The 21,882-nt window shown below is 35.2% G+C and overlaps 1 protein-coding gene across 1 annotated transcript in view; it reads left to right on the forward strand.

Moving 5' to 3' along the window:
• Positions 1-21,882, forward strand: part of IL1RAPL1 (interleukin 1 receptor accessory protein like 1) — a 707,257-nt gene that overhangs the window by 672,701 nt on the left and 12,674 nt on the right. Inside the window, exon 9 of the mRNA XM_068532589.1 lies at positions 17,149-17,292. Within this exon, the coding sequence (XP_068388690.1) occupies positions 17,149-17,292 (144 nt within the window). The remainder of the gene's footprint in view (positions 1-17,148; positions 17,293-21,882) is intronic.

Genomic DNA, 21,882 nt, shown 5'->3' on the forward strand with positions numbered 1-21,882 from the left:
GTAGCAGGAAATATCTGAATTTTAGGAATTTTATATAATTTCTAGAACATTTATATTAATAACATTTACCCAAATAATATAACCTAAGAACATTTATCATCACTTAGTTGACAATGCTTCCCATATCATTTAGCATACCCAATAAGCCTAATTAGTTTAATATCTCTCTTTTATAAGGAGAGAGAGCAAATATTTTGAGGTATTCCAGGGGCCTTTTGGAAAACCCCAAATTATTTCCAGGTCAATAAGACTTCATCAGAATTTGACTTGGGGGAAGTTTGTCGAAAATATCAAAAAATTTTAAAACACTTGTCAAATAGGATCATAGGTCACTATGAAACAATACTTAGTTATCCACTTAAAATGACAAAGACTTCACAGGCAAATACAGACAGTTAAATAGTTGTAAAAAAACTTAGCTCTTATAATATTTGAAGAGACTCGGGTTTTTTTCCTAAATAGTCAAAGACCTGATAAAGATAAAACATAGTAGAATTTTTGTTTTTCTAGACAGGTGGCATTAATGATAAAGAAGATCTTTGTTTACAATTGCTTATTAAGAGCAGACCAATAATCTAAAAAAAAAAAACTTTGTGCTTTTAACAGAAAGCAAAACCAAATTCTAATTTTGTACAAGTGTACCTTTGATACTGAAATTTATTCACATAATTAAATTTATCCCAATCTTAGCCAGCTTGATCACACATAAAATTTCTTTCCCAAGATCCCTTTTTCACAAAACTTCTACAACTTTCTATGTCCACTTTAGTTTGCCCCTTTTTCTCTTTCCCAGTTTGAAATAATCAGCTCTAGGACAAAAATCACTTTTATTTCTCTCAACAAAAATGCATCTCCATTATCTCATGCCTTTTCTTACCCAAAAATACATTTTACTTCCCTTGCATACAGAATTGTTTCCCTTATTATCTCTAGTATCCTTAATCACATGTAATAATTAGAAACCTTAATTTCTAGTGAAAACAAAGAAATAAATAATTGTGAACTACATTAGCATTTTGTGGTGTGGAGAATTTATAAATACCTTTTTTTTAAATTTCAGCTCTTTTAATTTTTTTATTTTTTATTGACGTATAGTTGATTTACAATATTGTGCCTATAACTACCTTTTATAATTTCTAGAAATATGTGCCCTTTTAAATAGTGCAATCTTTCAGTGTGGCACAAGACATGGTTACTGAAAGACTGAAATTCATCTTTAGTTTCTCCGCAATAGGAAGTCAAAAGTAGATAAGACTATGTTCAATAATTAATGTTTTATTATTTTATCTTATTTGGAAATGATCTAGATATTTAATGAATTTCCATCATTTAATTTGATCTAGCGAAACCCTAAGGGTGTTAAGTTACCAAAAAGATTTGGGGAACTATTTAAGTAAAAAATCGTTTTAAAAAGTTCACCTGAAAACTCTTATCTCATTTACATCTATTTTATACATTTGTTTTTAATAATCACACTTAGATTACCCCTGAAGATTTTATGAGACATTAAAGCAGTTAGCCATCTTAAGTTACTTTTCTCGTTGACAAATTTTGTAACAGAGATAACATGAACTTACTTGACTTTTAGTAAACCTAGGTAGAATAAAAGTATTATACTGAATGCTGATAACTTTAAAGATACACCTGTTTTAATTAAACCAGTAACTTTAAATTTGCTTTTATTGACTAAAGGTTAATCATAGATCACATGAACTTAAAAAACATTTGCGTTAGTTCCTATGACATTTAGAAATAATTTATGTAAGCACTAACTTTAAGCTGAGTAAATAGAGCTCTTTTACAAATTAATTATGGCATGACCATCTAGAGATATAAAAATAACCCTATCTGTAATGTACACACCAGAGAGAATATTCCCACTGGTCCTAAAGGCAAGCTGGGTCTACCTCACCACACCCTTGCCCACGATCTTTGCAGGTATCTTTGGTGATAGCTCTATTCTGGGAACAGGCCCTTTATTTAAATTATTTTAGGCAACTAAGACAGACATAAAAAGAAAAACTTCCTGAGTTTCTATTTCTTAAAAATAACCAGACTAAGTTGATCCTCATACCAAAGAGACACATTTTGGGGTGGCAAAATTTGCTCCCCTACACCACTCTTGGAAAGTCAACCCGAAGTCCCTAGAGCAGTGCTTTACCATCTTCTGTTGTGGTTGTTATCGCAATCTTTACAGTACACAGAAATCACCTAGGAAGTTTGTTAAAAAGTGATTCAAAATCACTAGTCTGGGACTTCCCTGGTGGTCCAGCGGTTAAGATTCTGCACTTACACTGCAGGGGGCACGGGTTCGATCCCTGGTTGGAGAACTAAGATCCCACATGTCACGTGGTGCAGGAAAAAAAAAAAATCATTAGTCTGAGGTGAACTCAAGATTTGAATTTCAAACAAGTTTCTTGATGCTGCTGGTCTGTGGACCACAGTTGGCATACCAAGGTCTTTGCCTAGACAATAGGTACTCTAATAAACTTGGTAGAATCTAACAGGTGAAAAGCAACTAGCTCTCTTGAGTTCACTGTTGCCATCACAGAGGAATGAAAGAGGGGTATAGCCAGTCAGCGGGACTAATTCTAACTAATTGCCTCATTCTTTTTACGTGGTCAACACCTTTGAATCTGTTTGAACGTTTGTACGTTGCCCTCACATCTAGTCTTAATGAGGTTACTTGCCTCATGTATTCAATGAAATTGTGCTTTATAGGACACATTTACTACTCAGAGAGATGTCTGAAAGAGCACTGTCTTCAAGTATTAAATAATTAACCTCTTAAATGAAGAGGGCCTTCATTGTTGGACACAGTTCCTCCGTATCCCTTTTTAAAAAGGAAATCCACTTAGGGATGTCTCAACAACCTATATATGGATATATACATATATTTCAGCCTATGCAAATAGGCTGTATACAGTGTTCAGCCTGCACAAATAGCAGTTCCCAAGGAGGAACAAGATATATGATGGGCAGTAAATACTGCTAATTTCCTGTTTTAAACACTTGTATTCAGCTAAATCTCAATTATGTGTAGTAAGGAAGGGCAGACAGTATGAAGATTGAACCTCCACATTTTATTGGTCAATGATATGATCGCGAAACAGGCAAAGAAAAAAATAACACAGTAACAGAACCTGGATAAACAGTTCCTATGTGTTCAAAAGTTCAAATCATTTTTTACAGGCGTCTTTCTAGCATCTAAAGAGGTTATAAAAACACAAGTAAACCTACAGTGAGAGCAGAGGGAATTCACTGGAACTCAGATCTTTGCCTTGGAAAGTAGCACACAGGCACTTTAAAAAATAATAATTCAGTTTAAGATATTTGCAAGAAGCCCACAGATATCATTGAGCACGCACATAGCACAGTTCCACATATGTGATCAGAGATCACAAACAGAGTAGCATATCCATGGCCACTACCCACCAACACACCATTCACTTTTACTTCTCAGAACTACCTTAATATTCTCATTATTTCTGGGTCAGGACAACCTACTGACTGACAATTCTTCATATCCTGCTCAAAGTCTCACTTCACTGCTGGTTAAAGATGATTCATATAATGCTGTTGTATGAGAAAGCAATAAATCATTCCCATTCACTAAATATGAATTAAGTCCCAGCTCTGGGCAAGGCACTGGGTTAGTTGTCCTCAGTAGTTGAGTCACTGCTGCCAGAGGGATGTCTATCACCATCCTGGGGCATGAAAGCAACATTGTTGGGGAGAGGAAGATGGCTGTGCGTTTTTATGGCTGTGAATTCCTGCACTCAGTTGAGAAATCGCACAACTGGGTCAAAAATGCAAGGTATAACTTTTAATAAGCAGTTCCCTGTATATCAAACTTTGACAACCACGTCAGTAAAGTGAGAAGTTAGACGTGACACATAAAAAAATGCTAACTACTCTCTCAGGTCATATAGTAGGAAAAAACGTGTTGATTTCCAATAAATTTCCATGGTAACTTGTATTAGATTTTAGTGCTGAGAATTACATTTGCCATCTGTAAGAAATATGTTAGCTATTAGTCTCTACTTTTAGGGCACATATACTATTTTTAGCATGTGTTCTATGAAGAATGATATATCTGGAGGTTGATTTCTCTAAATTAAAAATGGACATTTAAATGCTATTAAAATAGATTTTGTTTGTACTTCACAAAAAGAAATCCAGTGGTATATTTAAGAAAGCACAAAAAGGTCATTTTAAAGATCACCCAAGAATCATTACCATGAATTAGAATTTGATATGAATGAGGATTGACTGAAAAATTGTGACCAGGGGTGAAGAAATGGACAGTTACTTGAGAGTGTTTGTTTTTGACTCTTCACTTGTGTGTGACCTAAAGCAAGTCTCTTTATGTCATTGTTCTTCATTTTTATCATTTGTTAACTAATTGTCCTTAAGCCACAGTGCAGTAGTCTTCTAAGAACATATTAAACTCCGGGTGACTAACAGTATATATTAGCCCATTCATCAGATTTTATAGGTTCTCAGAGTTTTGAGTCATTGTACCTCATTTTGCAAATCTTGAAAGTGAAATGAAACAGTTGCTCTTCCCAGGAATTTTCTTATAGTTTTAAGTGTTTGTAAAGTTGACTCAGATCTTTAGATAAGTTCCTATAACTGCGGAATAGAAATTATAATTCCTTAAGATATGCTATGGCAGATCAAAGTGCTGACTGGTAATGGTTACCAAATTTATGGAAACTAAAATGGAAGAGGCCATTATCAAAAGGTAAAGAATGATACTTAAATTGCCTGACTTAAATCAGTTTGGAATTCTAATTCTAGTATGAAATATAAAGTGAATATGACTTGAAAACTCATTTATACTACTTCACCATTTCAAGGTAATGACTCACAACTGCTTGGGTGCATTTCTGATTCTCCCCAAGTGAACAAATACATCTATATGATTTAGCTATATCACTATCGAAAGTAGCTAAAAGGAATACGTTAAAGATATCACAACAAAATTCCGTATTGGCCATCGTCTTGTGCAGATTAATGTCAGTGGCAACTCAGTAGTCCCATAAAAGTTGATAATATTAAAATATATTTTCAACTTGCCACGTGGCATGTGGGCTCTTAGATCCCTGACCAGGGATCAAACCCGCGCCCCCTACAGTAAAAGCACGGAATCTTAACCACTGGTCGGCCAGGAAAGTCTGTCAACTTTTAACTATTCTCAGACCAGTTTAGCTTCCTTGTCTGTAAAACAATGCAATTAGACTAAAATTTGAAATTTGAAATCCATATTTTCTCTAAAATGGGATTATGTTTTAACCTGCTCTTTCAGGGAATATTTGTAAACTGTTGCAAAAAAACATGGTTATTATTTATATAGAGAAAAACTCCCTATTGGTGTTAAATAATTCCTGCTAGACTTGCCTGGCTGAACTAGGCATCTATAAATGATGATTGGGTAAACAGACAGGTGAATGAAAAATTAATTAGGCTAAAGAGTTTACCATAAGGGCTCTTAGCAAAACACAGATTATAAACCACCTTGGATAACTCTATTCCAAACTGTCCAGAGTAAAAGGCAAAATATAAGCTATTTTGAAGTGTTAGCATTTAAAACTATAGGTCACTTGCCCCTGTTAAGTTCACTTGAAACCTAATACACTAGAAAGAGATGCATTAAAAAAATTTTAACTGAAGTAGTAATAGTGGTTATCTCAGGGCGGTCTGATTCCATGTGACCTTTAATTTCTTTTTCTTATTGTTACATGATTTTCAAAATTTTTACAGTAAGCATAGTTTATAGAGTCAGGAAAAAAGGTGAGAAAAAAATAAATGTATTTTGATGCAGTCTCTGAAGAATTTTAAAATTCTTACAGGAAACCTACCATTAATCTGTTTGCTCTAAAATCAAGTTATTTCCACATTTTAAAAGTATGTTAAAATCTGTTTCCTTGAATGTATTCTTGCTTCCACTTTATATCTGTCTGTATTAGAAAACATTGCATGTTAGGGGACACCTTGACTTTTGCATTTTCTCAAACCACTGCTAATTTTCACACACCAAAAATCAATACATAGAGTGAGACAATAAGATAATGCCTTACTCTTTGTGAAGCAGGGCAGTATTACCGCTGTTTTGGTAAAAGAGAATTCATTACTGAGGACAGGCTTTTCATATATCCTGACGACACAGGCCACTAAAACATATGAGCCACCCACTTTATTCTCAACCTTGTCGTGGCTTAAGGAACTTCTTACTGTTCCCTTAGGAGGAATCAAGGAATGGTAGTTTCTGCTATTGGTAGTTCCCAAAGCATGCCTATTCCTTCACAGAGTGTTGATGGGAGAAAAAGAAAAAACTTAGATGTTGATAAACTCTTGACTAGTATCTCTTTACAAAATGAGAAAGGAAGGCAAACTTACCACTATTTTCCTCAACATTTTTACGTTTTCAGAAAACAAAGAGTGATCAAAAAAGATTCAACAGGGATAAGAAATGGATTTTTCTGTTACGTCCTTTGAGTCTCTAGCTCTGTGGAATGACCAAGATTTTGAATGAAACTTGTCTTGTGAGAGAAACAGCGTTTGCTGAACACGTTTTATTCTAATGCTTTCAATAATTATGAAATAAGTTAAAATCTTAAAGGAAGAAAATTATAATAATAACATAAAATTCTAAAGTTTATCAAAGCATCCCATTCTGTATATTGCAGTAACTCCGTTTTTACATGTGTAAAATGTTTTATAAATCGATTTTTAACAACTGAATATACTGACTATACTACAAATCATCATACGATTTTTTTAGAAGTGTTCAGTGTTTCTGTCGAGAGCATGGTTCCTTCTATTGGTTATCTGAGCAGTCCAGATGTTCTGGGTTCTTTGGCCAGTCCAAAGCATTCCCAGTGGAAGACCAAATTCTTTTAACTGTGACTATATATCCTCTGGTGGAGGATTGCTTTTAGGATAAACACTGCAGCCCTTAACAAAAAGGAGTAAAATGGCAATGCCACCTTCACTGTGACAATTTTCTCTCCAGAGACGTTTTGTAACATTCCATCTGTGACTGTCTATTTGTATGACATGTTGAAAAGGAAATTCCTAGTAGAGGTAAAACAAATACTTTTTCTTCTAAGAGGTTTTCTTTTAGGCATCAGTGAGGTTTGACACCTTTGTATACAATGGCCCTGTCTTCTAAGCTGGTCACCTGAGGCCCATTTAGTTGTTTATTATAGCAGTATCTTCCTTTGTCTGGCTTCTCCCCATCATGCTCAGTTGTATGAGATCTAAGATGAAGGAGACCCCATCTGAATACTTTGTATGTGTCTGTGTGTGCAAATACATAATAGTCTGTGTACAGCCCACATTATGGTCTTTGGATAGACCTATTTCAAACATTGCTTTCAGAATCCAAAGGGGAAATGTTTTCAGAGATAAAGCTCTGTCTGTGTTACTAATACCACACGGTACATTTTGAAAATATATATCAATTTTCCACTAGGGAGAATCATTGTCCTATTTTTCTGACCTAATTTTAAGAAACCTGACTTAATTGATACCATGAATCCTTCAAACAAATATTTATTTTCAAGGTGCATGCTAGCTGCTTGGAAAAGGAAAAAAAAGATAAATATATTCTAGCTGAGAAATCAGAGCATGAATTTGCCTACCATCACCCATTACACCGTACACTTGCTTTCCCCATACTCCACACCAAACTACTTGCCAAACTCCTTTGCAGCCACTGTCCTGTACTGTGCCACACAGTGTCTGATCCCTATCTCTAAGATCCCCCAACAGAAACACAAATACTCACACACACAAACACCCTGAGTGAGTTGCTCACCCGGTCCTTGGGTATTATTCTTATAGTAGAGCATTTCTTACACCCATATAAAAGGCCTAGCAGAGTGACACTTAGGTGCACAATAAATATTAACTCTTATTATTTTGTTTTTAAATATTTCCTTGCATGCCTGACTCTACAACTACACATCAGCTCCTTTAAGGCCAGGAGCATATTTCATCCATCATTTTATCACTAGAACTCAAAGCACTACACCTGGTACATTTAAGGCACTTATAAAACAAAAAGAAAGTGAATGAGTGAGTGAAAAGACAAAAATGAATAATAATATCAAAGATGTAAAACAATACTTTCCTCATTCTTTAAGTCTATAAAGACTATGTATGTTGTCATTGCATTTATGGATGAAAGAATCCTTTTAAATCTGTACTATGAAGTTGACCATTTTTCTATAGAATGAAGTTTTATCATCAAACTAATAGACTGTGTATTAATAATTATACCCCATCAGTTGCTTGAACCTCATGACACATTGTATGGAAAAATGGCTCACAGAGATATTCTCGTCATTTTAGAGTGGGAATGCACAAAAATCTAACTTTTCATTAGAAAAGTGCATTTGTTCTTAATCATCCAGTCATCCATTTATTCAAATATTCATTGAGCTCCTACTATGTGTCAGATAGTTTTCAAGGCGCTTGAGATAGAATCAGTTAAAAAATATGAACAAAATAGACAAAAAAAACTTGCCCTGATGGAATTTAAATTCCAGTGGGAGGAGATAGACAATAGATAATAAATATATTAATAAGAAAATTAAATACTATGTTCTATAATGATAAGTGCTATAGTGAAAAATAGAGAAAGGAAAGTGGATACAGCCACAGGTTTGTGACTTGGAATGAGTGGTCAGTGGACCGAGTTGCAAAAGTGTTCTATGAACAAAGACTTGAAGAAGCAAAGTGGGAGGCCCTAAGGTAAAGCAATTGTTTATCATGTAAAACCATGAACAACACTTAGTGGTATAATGCAGTATGGTAAGTCATCAAAAAAGCTACAGAAAATACAGGTTCTAAGGACACAAATTGCTTTTAGTTGGAAAAGCTTCACTGAAAGTACAGATCTTAGCCTTGCCTTGCAGGATTGGTAGGGTTTTGATAAATGGAAAGAAGTTCTAGGTTGGTACAGAATTGGGAAAACATATGTCAAATTCAGTTCACATTGGAGGGATAATTCCTGCTGGAGGTTAATCAGCTGCTTCAATTAAAGGAGTGAAGGACCTTGAATGCCAACACAAGGGGTTTGGACTTTTTCCCATGAGCAATGTAAATCAGCTAACAGTTACTGAAGAAAATTCCAAGGTGAGGACATGTTTTTGGAAGATTAAACTGAAGGCTTTGCAAAGATTATAATAGAATAGCTGTGAATAACTTTAATCCAAAATAATCAACCCAAAATATTCTCTAATTACAATAGCACTTGTAATATTGTGATCTTACCATAATTTCCATATGGCCTCTCCAACTAGGTTCACCAATTATTAACATTTTGCCACATTTGCCTTATCTCTCTTCATCTAGTTAGGTAAATAAAAAGATAGAGCTACGCTATGTATACAAACACATACTATTGCTGAACCACATGAGAGTAAATTGCAGACATCATGACTAAATTCTTCAACATGAATCTTCTAAAAACAAGGATATTTTCTGACAAGACCAGAGTATATTTATCAAATTTAGGAAAATCGAAAATGACAGAATGCTATTCACTAATATATAGTCTATATTCACATTTCAAAGGGTATTCCCATAATATCCTTTTACCACATTTTCCATCCAGAATTATGCAATCCATTTAGTTGTCAAGTCTTTTTAATCTCTTTTAATCTGGGATTGTTCCTCAACCTTTCTTTGTCTTTCATGGCATTGACATTTTCGAAGAATAGAAACCAGATTTTATTTTTTACTCCTTTTTAGGATATTTACTTATATGTGGCTGGAATACTGCATAAATGATATTATGCCTTCTTAATGCATTACATCAGGAGGTACATGATGTTAATTTGTCCCATTACTGGTAATGCTAATTTTGGTCACTTCCTAAAGATGGTGTCCATTTCTCCCTTAATCATTAATAAATAATCAGTAGGGAGGTACTTTAAGACAGTAGGAATATCCTACCTCATCAATCTTTCACCCATTAACTTTAGCCTCTGTTGATAATTCTTGCCTGAGTCAATTATTATTAGGATGGTGGGAAAATGGTGATTTCTAACTCTATTATTCCTTCTATATTTGCCAATTGGCATTCTGCCCTAAAGGAGAGCTTTCCTTTTTATTAATTTGTTTATAATTAATATAAACTCATGGATTCATGTTTTATTTGATTACTGTCATTACTTATTTTAAATTGTCTTTTAATACATGCCACTTGGAACTTCCCTGGTGGCGCAGTGGTTGAGACTCCGCACTCCCAACACAGGGGGCCCAGTTTTGATCCCTGGTCAGGGAACTAGATCCCACATGCACGCCACAACTAAGAGTTCGCATGCCACAACTAAGTATCCCACGTGCCACAACTAGGAGCCCATGTGCCACAACTAGGGAGCCCCCGTGCCACAACTAAGGAGCCAGCGAGCCACAACTAAGGAGCCCGCCTGCCCCAACTAAGACCCAGTGCAGCCAAATAAAAAAAAAAAATACATACCACTTATGAATATTCCCTACTTCATAGAAAAAAATATAAAACAAAACTTAGCACCCTTCCTATCTGGTTGGGGAGAGAAAAAAGACATTCCAAGGGTAGGCTCTAGCTAACTGTATAAAGAATGATGCATTTTTTCCATCTAGTCTTTCATTTAATTTTTTGTTTTAATAGTTTATTAATGTGTAACATTTCAGATCCAAGGGCTTGTGGGAGCTTAGTCTAACTAGACCCTAATCATGGGTCCCAGCCAAGACCATATTTGCATTCTTTTATTTTTTTTTTGAATTTTATTTTATTTATTTTTTTATACAGCAGGTTCTTATTAGTTATCCGTTTTATACATATTAGTGTATATATGTCAATCCCAATCTCCCAATTCATCACAACACCACCACCCCCCTCTGCCGCTTTCGCCCCTTGGTGTCCATACGTCTGTTCTCTACATCTGTGTCTCAATTTCTGCCCTGCAAACCAGGTCATCTGTACCATTTTTCTAGGTTCCACATATATGCGTTAATATACGGTATTTCTTTTTCTCTTTCTGACTTACTTCACTCTGTATGTCAGTCTCTAGATTCATCCACCATATTTGCATTCTTAATTGACAGTAAGTTAAAGTTAATTTGATACTTTGGCTGAAAACCTCTTTCCAAAACTGCAAAATATACTACTTGGAAGGTAACCTTTTGCCCAAATGTTTGGTTGCACAGATCACGTTGTTAAATTCAGAGACCACTTTCATTTATTATTATTATTACTTATTATTAATATTATTATTATTATGTATACCTTTTCTTGTTCCAAAAAGCACTTTTGCAAGAGCAAAACTACTATCTTTACATATCAGTTTATACCTTCTGAAAACATTTTCTTGCTATTATGTGAATAGCAATTCAGCTTCTTAATGTGTTACCAAAAAAAACCATTATAACTGCTTCTAAATTGCATTGATGTATTGTAGAATTGAGTTGAATATCTTTGTAGGCTGAGCATAATTATCCTCCTGCCAGGAACAAATAAGTTATACTGCTCCAGAGAAATAAATATGCATATGAATTTATGTGGATGGATAAATCCTTATAAAGTTTAGCTCTTTGTAACACAGTGAGAGAAGAAGAAATGTACTTGGTGACGCTAATGAATAAACTGGGATCATTATATTATCTATCATGCATTTCCCCCACAAACTTGCATTTTACTGCATATAAATCAGGGCAGAGCATTTCAAAGGACTTTATATAATGAATGAGGCAATTTTAGGATGAACTATATAAGAATAAGCCACCTAAAGTCTTCAGTTACACTTTAAACAAGATTATATATATAAATATAGACGGAGATACAAAATGAATACTCCAAGTGAAGAGTTCAAAATTACATATAGGGACTTCCCTGGTGGTCCAGCGGTTAAGTTTTTGCGCTCCCAATGCAGGGGGACCAGGTTTGATCCCTGGTCAGGGAACTAGATCCCACGTGCCACAACTAAAAGATTCCGCCTGCCGCAACTAAGACCTGGTGCAGCCAAATAAATAAATAAATAATTTTTAAAAAAACACAATTACATATAAACTTTGATTTAACTCTGTTAACATCTTTACCTCTTCAAAGATACCTAGCAGAAAAAGTTTGCAAACAATAACACTAAGTACAAGCCAATTAAAAAAAAACAGGATTCCAAACTATACTAGGTAATTGCAGCAAGATTAGTGTAAACCAAATGCATTTATTATTTGCAGTGTAATCCAATATACTAGGGGATGGCATGCGCTTTATTTTAATTAGCTGTTTCTTTTAAAGGGTTGCCTGGTCCAACTGTCTTGATAAGAAAAAATTGTAGTCGTTGCTCAAAATGCTTGTAGCAAATCTAGTTTTAAATTGAAGCAATTTATTCCGAAAGCAGTCTACTACTGCAGCAATAATCAATGTGTTTTCCCTTAGCCATACTGGAGCTTTCCACGGACTATTGTTAATTGCCTGTAACTAAATGACTGCCTGTGCCCTTAAATGTAACTCTTTGGTACTTGTTCATTTGTTGTGTTTAACCAAATGCCGGTTTCCCTTAGGTTTTCCCTAGCGATTTTGCTTTACAATTTTCAGTATTCAGTCTCAGTCCCTTAAAGGGGGCAGAGTCTATCATTTTAACAAAATAACACAAAGGCTAAACAGATTTTTAAAGGTTTGCACTTTCTCTTTCCATCCTCTGATGTTGAATTGTGCTGAAATGGAATCTTTTTATTTTTTAAATGCTGCCACTGCAGGCAGCTTGAACTTGAGCTGAAAAGCAGATCCCATTTCAAAAGGAAATGACATTTGCTGGGGCAACACCATTCACATTGTAATGTAAAGATAAAATACAGCAGTGAGCCCCAATCATTTCTTTTAACAGTAACAGAATTTAACCCCTAGTAATTTTGTCCTGACCTAATGTATAAGCAATAATGGCTGGCACTCATATTAATGAATGTGTCCAGCTTGGAGCAAAAGAATGTGGAAACTGAATCTAATACACCATTTTATTTGGGAGAATTTACACATGCTATATAAACCAATGGAAAAAACTTCAATGGAAAAATTTTTAACCTGCACACATTTATAATATGAAGGCAGGTGTATTAGTCTTTACGCTATAAAAATAACGTAGTAACTGAGGAGCAAGCACTATTGTGTGGACTGTGGGGAAAGACACATTTCTTTTCCGACTTACAAGTTTGTTATAAGCACACCGTGCTTCTCCATGTAATACTATAGAGGTTTCTGGGGGAAATCTGAGATACTGTCAAGATCTCAGGATAAGTTAGTTCTCTGTAAATGCTGTTTCTTGGTCTAGTTTTGGGTATCCCTAGTATTAAGAAAATGACTATCATATGGCTCAGAAGAATTTTTCTAGCTTTATTGCTCACACTCTAGGTATATGTAAGTTTTCATATGTTTGTACCTTAAAGGAGGTATTCATGTGACACAAGACCATTTCTGTAATTCCCAAGCCTCATCAACCCTGCTCTCTTTTTCTCATTACATTTTAGACAGTATTATTGGTTAGCCTAATAAATAGTGTATTCAAGGTAGTATATACAGTTTTTTGAGTGGCTCATGACATCTAGCAATGGGAATAATTCACATTTGGGCAACTACTTCTCTGAAAACAAAAAAGACTTACTGTCGTAAAATTTTTCTCTTACACGTATTCAGTTTTTAGAAGTTAAAAAAAAATGTGTGTAGAGACCAGTGTTACAAATACCATTTGAAGAAAATGAGAATTCTGCTTACTGGATTAATAGAATTATATTTCAGGCATAGTTTTTGATTGTTCTAAAAGCTATTCAACGAGATATGGGTGTGTAAGGCATGCTAGGTGCCCAGGCCCAGTGCCATGGTTCCAGAATCAAAGGATGTGCTTAGGGGCACCATGAAAGAACCATTCTCTGCCTGGGCACTTATCTAGAGCAAAGCAGCTGTCCTGACTCCCAGCTTTCCTTACAGCTTCTTCCCACATAGCCCTTGGGTTAGAACTTATAATGACTGTTTTAAAAAAAAAAAAAAGTCAAATTTTTAAAGAATTGAAGTACAATTAACATAAGATAAAACACATAGATCCTAAGTGTTTATAGCTCAATGAGTTTTGACAAAAGTATATATCAATACTTGTACCTACACCTGAAAAAAGACACAGAGGTTTTTTCTTTGTTTGTTTTTTTACCCCATTATGTTCCCTCTTGCCCCTTCCCAATAAAATTTCCCATCACCCATCCACAAAGCATCCCTTTTGTGATTTCTATCCCTGAGGTTTATTTTGGCCTGCTCTTGGACTTCACTTAAATAGAATTATACGGAAGGTATTACTTTGTGTCTGACCTTCTTCACCTAACATAATTTTGTGAGATTAATGCATGTTGCAGTAGTTCATTCTTTTTACTGCTGAGTATATTATATCACACGGACACACAACAGTTTGTTCATCATATCCTGTTAATGAACATTTGGGTTGTTTACAGTTGTGGTTACTATGAATAAGACTACTCTGAACATTCTTGTACAAGTCTTCTTGTAGACATCTGCTTATATTTCCTTTGGGTAAATACTTAGGAGTGTAACTGCTGTTCATAGGGTAGATTCATATTTAACTTTATTAGCAGCTACTCAAAATTTTCTAATATAGTAGTACCATTGGGCACTTCCGCTAGCAGTGTTTGAGAGTAGAAGTTAAGCATTCTCCATTATTTTTTTATTTCTTTTCTCACACAACAAATTTCAGAGTGATGAATTCCAAGTGTGTAATACATTATATTAGAAAACAGAATGAATATTAAAAGGAGCCACAGTCCAATATATACACTACCAAATGTAAAATAGATAGCCAGTGGGAAGCAGCCGCATAGCACAGGGAGATCAGCTTGGTGCTTTGTGACCACCTAGAGGGGTGGGATAGGGAGGGTGGGAGAGAGACGCAAGAGGGAGGAGATATGGGGATATATGTATGTGTATAGCTGATTCACTTTGTTATAAAGCAGAAACTAACATACCATTGTAAAGCAATTATACTCCAATAAAGATGTTAAAAAAAAAGTAGCCATAGTCCAAATGCTTCTCTCTCCCATTATACCCAGTGTAATTTAAATCAGATTTTTTCTGGTATATAAATTAGCCTATGGGCATAAGTTAGAGTTTTATACAGGCTTCTGTGTGTGGTGGAGTTTAACTGATATCCTGAGAGAACAAGACTCAATGTACCCCACAGACTTATCTACCCACTAATCTTTTCTGTTCACATAGTAGTGGGAAAACATTATACTAAATTGGGTTTTGTATTTTATTCCTGGTACTTTTGTAGTACTATCTTGTGTAGTCCCTCACAAGATTCAGCAGATAAAGCTGTCTGATATTTACAAATAAAAAATATATAAATTTCCTTGAGGTACTTTTTAGTATTTCACACTTCGTATTAATTCACTTAGACTCTAAAAGATTTAATAACTCACTTTATTTTTTCTTTCTTAAATTCATAAAGTCCAATCACTTTTTATAAGTTTTTCTTCTGTGTCCTATTTAATTTTAATAAGAGCAGAAAAATGCACTTGATGAAACAGTAGTTTATATGTTTTTTTTTTATTAAACTGTTGAATTAGAAATGAAGGACTAGATAATGAGAAATATGGCTGAGGTGTTTTTTTTTTTCTGTTATCATCACAGGAAAAGTGACATCACATGCAAACACACACACACACACAAACATGTCCTTGTGAGAAAATGATGGCCATACTTTTCAGATTATTTATCAGATACTACATTGCACCCATGATGATTTCACCCTATTTGTAAGATCTCAGGAGTGATCTTGTAACCCAAGAGTAGTTGTCACTGCAAAACCATAGATTATTTTACAGTTCTCAGTCTAAAACTACACTGACTATGTTACAAAATTAGATAACCCATTAGTGGATTGTAAATTACAGGATCAAAAATACCATTATTTTAGAGCCATAATTTCAGGAATATTTATCTTTAACGGTAATTAAGGAAACTAGTATTTTTCAAGGTAGTTGTCAACTGCAGGGAACAATGGATACCCATCAATAACATTTGGACTATGATGATCAAGGTCAACATGCATAAATAGGCAGTTAAAGTGAGTTTCAAAATCTGTGCATTCTGGCTTAATGTTTAAATACCAGTATCATTGAATTTGTTACAATGTTTGTGAGCTCTAAAGGAGAAAAAAAGAAGTGAATATTTTATCCCTTAAATTTTTTGATCATTTTTTATGCAATATAGACATTCAATAGGAATAAGAGAACTTGTATACAGCGAATGGCAGGAAAATTACTCTTTTGGATAGAATGTAGTGACATACCAAGTAAAAGTGGAAAGAAAGGATAAGAAAAAAATTTTTGAGTAGCTTAGTGAAAGGAAAATACTACCAACATAGTCTGGTGTGACATCCACTAGAGAGCCTATTTCTTGAGCCCAGGTTAGCACTCAGCCTCCAAGACCGTGGTCAGCCACATTGGCACCACTCTATTCAGAAAGCTACAGGACAAGTGGTTATTGCTTCTGACAGGAGCCAGCAGACAGTATTCATTAGGTGGTCCACCCAACACTCTATGCGACAGTCCACACTGCCCTTCAGGAACTGTGCTGTTTGACCCCTCATCTCTTCTCAGCCCCAACCCCCAGGTGACAGCTCAGGTGGGAAGGATCAAGATTCATATTGGGTGAGTTCAGAAACCGTCCTGGCTTAAAAGCTTCATATCCACAGGAACCGATATTTCTTTTATCAACTCCATGAGCATAGCTTACAGGATTCCCACAAGGGATGGGTTTATATGTAAGAGTTACTTGCACTCCAGCAAGCCCAAAATTATAGTTTCCAATCAGGTATCTATAATTCTCTCAGTCCAAACGCAATCTACCAATATAGGTTCATTTTTACCATAAGCAGTGTTGCTTAGAAACACAGTTACCACATACTACCTTATCTGGTTACCAAGGAAACAGCTAGAAAGTTATCAAAAGATCAAATTCTCAGGCAGAAAGGGAAGGGGTTGTGTTAATCCATTACCTACATCTGATCTCATCCACAAAACTGTGAAATCAAGGTGAATTTATGATTTTGTATGTGAATATGGTATAATTCCCTCTTGTAATTTTTTTTCTAGAGCTGATGTATACAGTTGAACTTGCTGGAGGGCTTGGTGCTATCCTTCTGCTGCTTGTTTGTTTGGTGACCATCTACAAGTGTTACAAGATAGAAATCATGCTCTTCTATAGGAATCATTTTGGAGCTGAGGAGCTGGATGGAGGTAAGATGAGTTCCCTCTTTTAATGTTCTTTCTGAATATTCTGTTTCCTGCTTTTGTTTTTTTGAGGGGAAGAAAAGTTACCTGAATAACCATTTGCAGCAGCTCTCACAGTCTTTCAGTGTTCAGTTTGTAAATTCATCTTTTATATGGAACTATATGTGTGATGCTTTGCAGCCAGTAGGTATTTTCCTCTGAAAATTGTAAAGCAACACCTACTCTTTTTAGAAAGGTATTCCAAACAGCACTTGCGAATTACAAACGCTGATTAGAGTGTTATCAGAGTGTTCATTTTCTCTCACCTTGTAATCAGTACTGAAAGTCCAGCTTTACTTCTATACAGGTAAGGAGTGTCTCTTTTAATTGTGTTCCCTGGCCCAATAGTTTGAACTGAATCTCAATTTGTTCCTTGTTTAGACTGGTCAGTTATAATAAACAGTACCAAATATTTTAGAAATCATCCAGCAGTCTTTTCAATCCTGTTTATTTAGCTATATTTAGACAGGCTAATTTTTATTCCAAGTGGGGACCAACAGACAGGAAAGTGTACAAGCAAGTTGTTTTCATAATAATAAATCTAATACTTTTACTCAGATCGGATAAGTAAATATTGTTTTTGTAGAAATCATAATTATTATTTGCCTCTGGTCAGTCATGAATATGTGTACAATCTAAGAAGAATTTGGAGTCCTTAAAATTGAGCTCCATAAACCGCCCATGAGAGGACTAAAGTTTTTTTTTCCTTTTTTGGTCATTTGAAAGTGATTCATGTATAAGATAGACTTGCAATATAGGAAGCATATGTGAAGTGACAATAAATTGTACAGATGGTCAAGGTTTCTTGATCATTTTTGTAATCTCTTTTTATTGACTATCCATTTTTCACTAATTGGTACAAAGGAAAATAAAGCAATCGCCCATGCTACCACATTTCCAGGGGCCTCTGGAATAAATCACAGGTAGGACTGTAGTTTGTCAGACTTGCGAAGAAGAGCAGTTTATTCAGCATCCCTAACACTCCTCTCTTTTTAACCTTCTCCCCTTCCCATCAGGGTGAAGTCTGTGCTGCAGCAAAGCTGTTTGTTTGTTGTTGTTGTTTTTTTTCATTTTAAAGTACTAATTAGCCTATTTATTCTTTGTTTCTAACTTTCTTGCCTGTTCATACAAATTATTAAATTGTTCAGTACTGCTTCAAAGAGATATGAGAAAATTGCCAATGTCAGAGTGGTTGTTGAATGAGAATCAAGCAAAGCGCTAGGCATTCTTAAAATCGTTTTTGCTAAGCCTCAAAAAAAAAATCTAAGGTCAATGTTATAATCTCCATTTTACTGATAAAGCAACTGAGGCTCCCAGTGGTTAAATAACTTACTAAAGAAGATAACACTAGTATTATTGTAAGTGGCCAAGATGGGATTTGAATATAGGTCTATTTACAAAGCCTTTATTTTATTGAACACTGAGCCCCTATTGTTTTTAGCTTTTTAAAACTTCGGTGTGTTCAGTATAACCTAAAGATCTGCTGTTGCTTGCACAGTTAGCATAGTAGAAGATATCTGAAAAAGCAGATTACCTAAACAAGTCTCACTTTATCTATTTTGAACATATTTTGTGTTCTGAATGATATGAATGATTTCACCGAAACTATCAATTTCCAGTATAATTTTTTGTCGTGTTCTGAATGGTAGAAGATTCTGAAGAGTTTAGATGCCTCTAAACCTTAGTCTCATCCCCTTAGATCCTTCTACACATGCTATTATGGTTGAATAAATATCTACTCTTCCATTGTTGAAAAATTTCTCTGACATCATCAAATCCCCATTCTTCCTAGCTCTCCCACAAGTCCTTTCTTTTTCCAAAGAAGAGATAATTGTTAAGAGACCCCAAACTTTTCATATTCTTGACTTGGCTTCAAAAACTGTAATTTGAAAGTCAAAGTTGATCGGTCTTCTTTATTCTTGGCTACCATGTTATCTCCCGTGAAAAGGGAATACATAAAGTGCTCTTGGAAGGAGAGGCAAAGAGTGAAGAAAAAGAGGGAAAGAAAGTTTACCTCATATTTTGAAGTAATGTCAGAACTATGGTGATTGATAATAACAGATTCACTGACTATTTATTGAATATGTATTAAATGACAAGGGCTGTGTTGGCTATTTTATTGATAGAGAGTTATACAACCAGGAAGACAGAGTTCAAACCCAGGTCTAAATGACTCCAAATCCCCCAAATTTCCATCACTGTATCAGACTAGGAGGTGGACTATTTGGCATCTAGACACATTTAGTCAGTTCCTTTCAAGTCATTGCAATAGGCATTACCTGACTGTATCAGTTCTATATCAAAAGGATTCTATTTTTCCAAGATGGAACATATTGATGCTTTGCTCTCTTAGTTTGTTCACATCACTCCTTGTTCCCCTCTACACAGCCTTACATTTTATTGTTTCCCCTAGACTCAGGCCTTAGCACTTCTCTTCTAATTCTGCAGCACCACCTTTTTGGATCACATGTACAACCCTGTCTACACTTGCATTTGTGTACAAATGACTCGTAAATCTAAATGTCCTTCTCCCAGTTCTCTTGTTTTATTATCATTTTTTTCTCTGCTAACCTGTTGGTTTTCTCCACTATGATAGGTTCCAACCCCAGCTTTTGAGTCACGCACCCCCCACACTCATCTCTTATCATCCTCCATTTTACGTCTCAGTTCTTTGTATCATCCTCTACCTCATTTGCTTCACTTCCTCCTCATCTGCCATTTCCAATTAGTTATCATGGTCAGTTAATTGTACCTCTTGAAAATAGACTATTCCCTCGGTCTTCATTGCAAATGCCTTGTGCAAACCTCCTACACCACCTTCTTAGCCTTTTTCTGTTCCCCTCCATTTGATCCTCCACACTCGGCCAGACTTCTGTAAGCACAAATTTACTGTGATTCTCTGAAAAAAAAAAAAAAAGAGCATGCCTCTATGTTGCCTGCCAGAGCAGAAAGTTTTCTTAGCTAAGAAAGCAACTGCCGTAACAGGGTGACCCAACTTACATTTATAGCCTGGCCACCCCCGTGGAATCTGGTCATGCATCGTTCCAGTTAAAACGAGGTGCTGGTCTTTGGACAAACACAGCTATTGAGGATGGACCAAGACAATGCAGTTACACATAATTCTCAGGTCCCTTTGAGTAAATGAGGTAACCATAATGGTTAGGAGTAGGAGAAGGTAAATTGCTCCTCTACCACCTTGATTCCACAAAATAGTGAAAGAAAATTTGGACAAATTCTACTGCATATACATTTATTAATAAACAATCATTTAACCTATCCTATAAACTTGAAGAAGTCCCAGCTCTGTGTCATGTGAGTGTGTGTGTGTGTGTGCCTGTGTGTGAGTTCCCAAAAAACCTTGCCCCTGAGGCAAATGTGACAATGCCAGTGGCAAGATTAGGCTAACCATCTAGAGACACCTAAGAATATTCTTCATTAACTGGGTAGTGATACAGAAAAATATCATGCTATTAAATGAAAAGCAGAAAACAAAAAGATTTGTATACTATGATCATCAGCTTTGCACATACCTATGTCTCCATGTAGATAAGAACTGAAAGATAATATTTAAACATGAAAACAGCATTGTAGGGTGTTATGATTCGAGACGTTTATACTTATATTTTTTTAAAAATTTCTCTAATATTTACCATCTTTTCTATTACATGTAACTTTTTACATTCTTTCTGAAATAAATTTGAATTTATGAAAAAAATATTCTTCATCAGGGCACAGGACCATTTGGAATCAAGCCTGGAACAGTTTCCCTAAGGAGGCAGGCCACTGACCCCACTAGATACTTGAGGGGTGGGATGTGTCTCTAAATGATGTTATGTTATCCATGTCTTTTTTTAATTGAAGAATAATTGATTTACAATGTTGTGTTAGTTTCAGGTATACAGCAAAGTGATTCAGTTATAAATAAATAAATAAATAAAATTCTTTTTCAGATTCTTTTCCCTTATAGGTTATTACAAAATATTGAGTATAGTTCCCTGTGCTATATAGTAAATCCATGTTGTGTATTTATTTTATACATAGTAGTGTGTATATGTAAATCCCAAACTCCTAATTTATTCCTCCCCCCCTTTACTCTTTGGTAACCATGAGTTTGTTTTCTATGCCTGTGGCTCTATTTCTGTTTTGTAATTAAGTTCATTTGTATCATTTTTTTAGATTCCACATATAAGCGGTATCATATGATATTTGTCTTTTTCTGTCTTACTTCATTTAGTATGCTAATCTCTAGGTCCATCCATGTTGCTGCAAATGGCATTATTTCGTTCTTTTTTATGGCTGAGTAATATTCCACTGTGTGTATATGTGTGTGTGTGTGTGTGTGTGTGTATGCCACATCTTCCTTATCCATTTATCTGTCAATGGACATTTAGGTTGCTTCCATGTGTTGGCTATTGTAAATAGTGCTGCAGTGAAAATTGGGGTGCATGTATCTTTTTGAATTAGAGTTTTCTCTGGATATATGCCCAGGAGTGGGATTGCTGGATTATATGGCAACTCTATTTTTAGTTTTTTAAAGAACCTCCATAGTGTTCTCTA

Source organism: Eschrichtius robustus, chromosome X, assembly GCF_028021215.1.
Source record: "Eschrichtius robustus isolate mEscRob2 chromosome X, mEscRob2.pri, whole genome shotgun sequence".
NCBI classification, from domain to species: Eukaryota; Metazoa; Chordata; class Mammalia; order Artiodactyla; family Eschrichtiidae; genus Eschrichtius; species Eschrichtius robustus.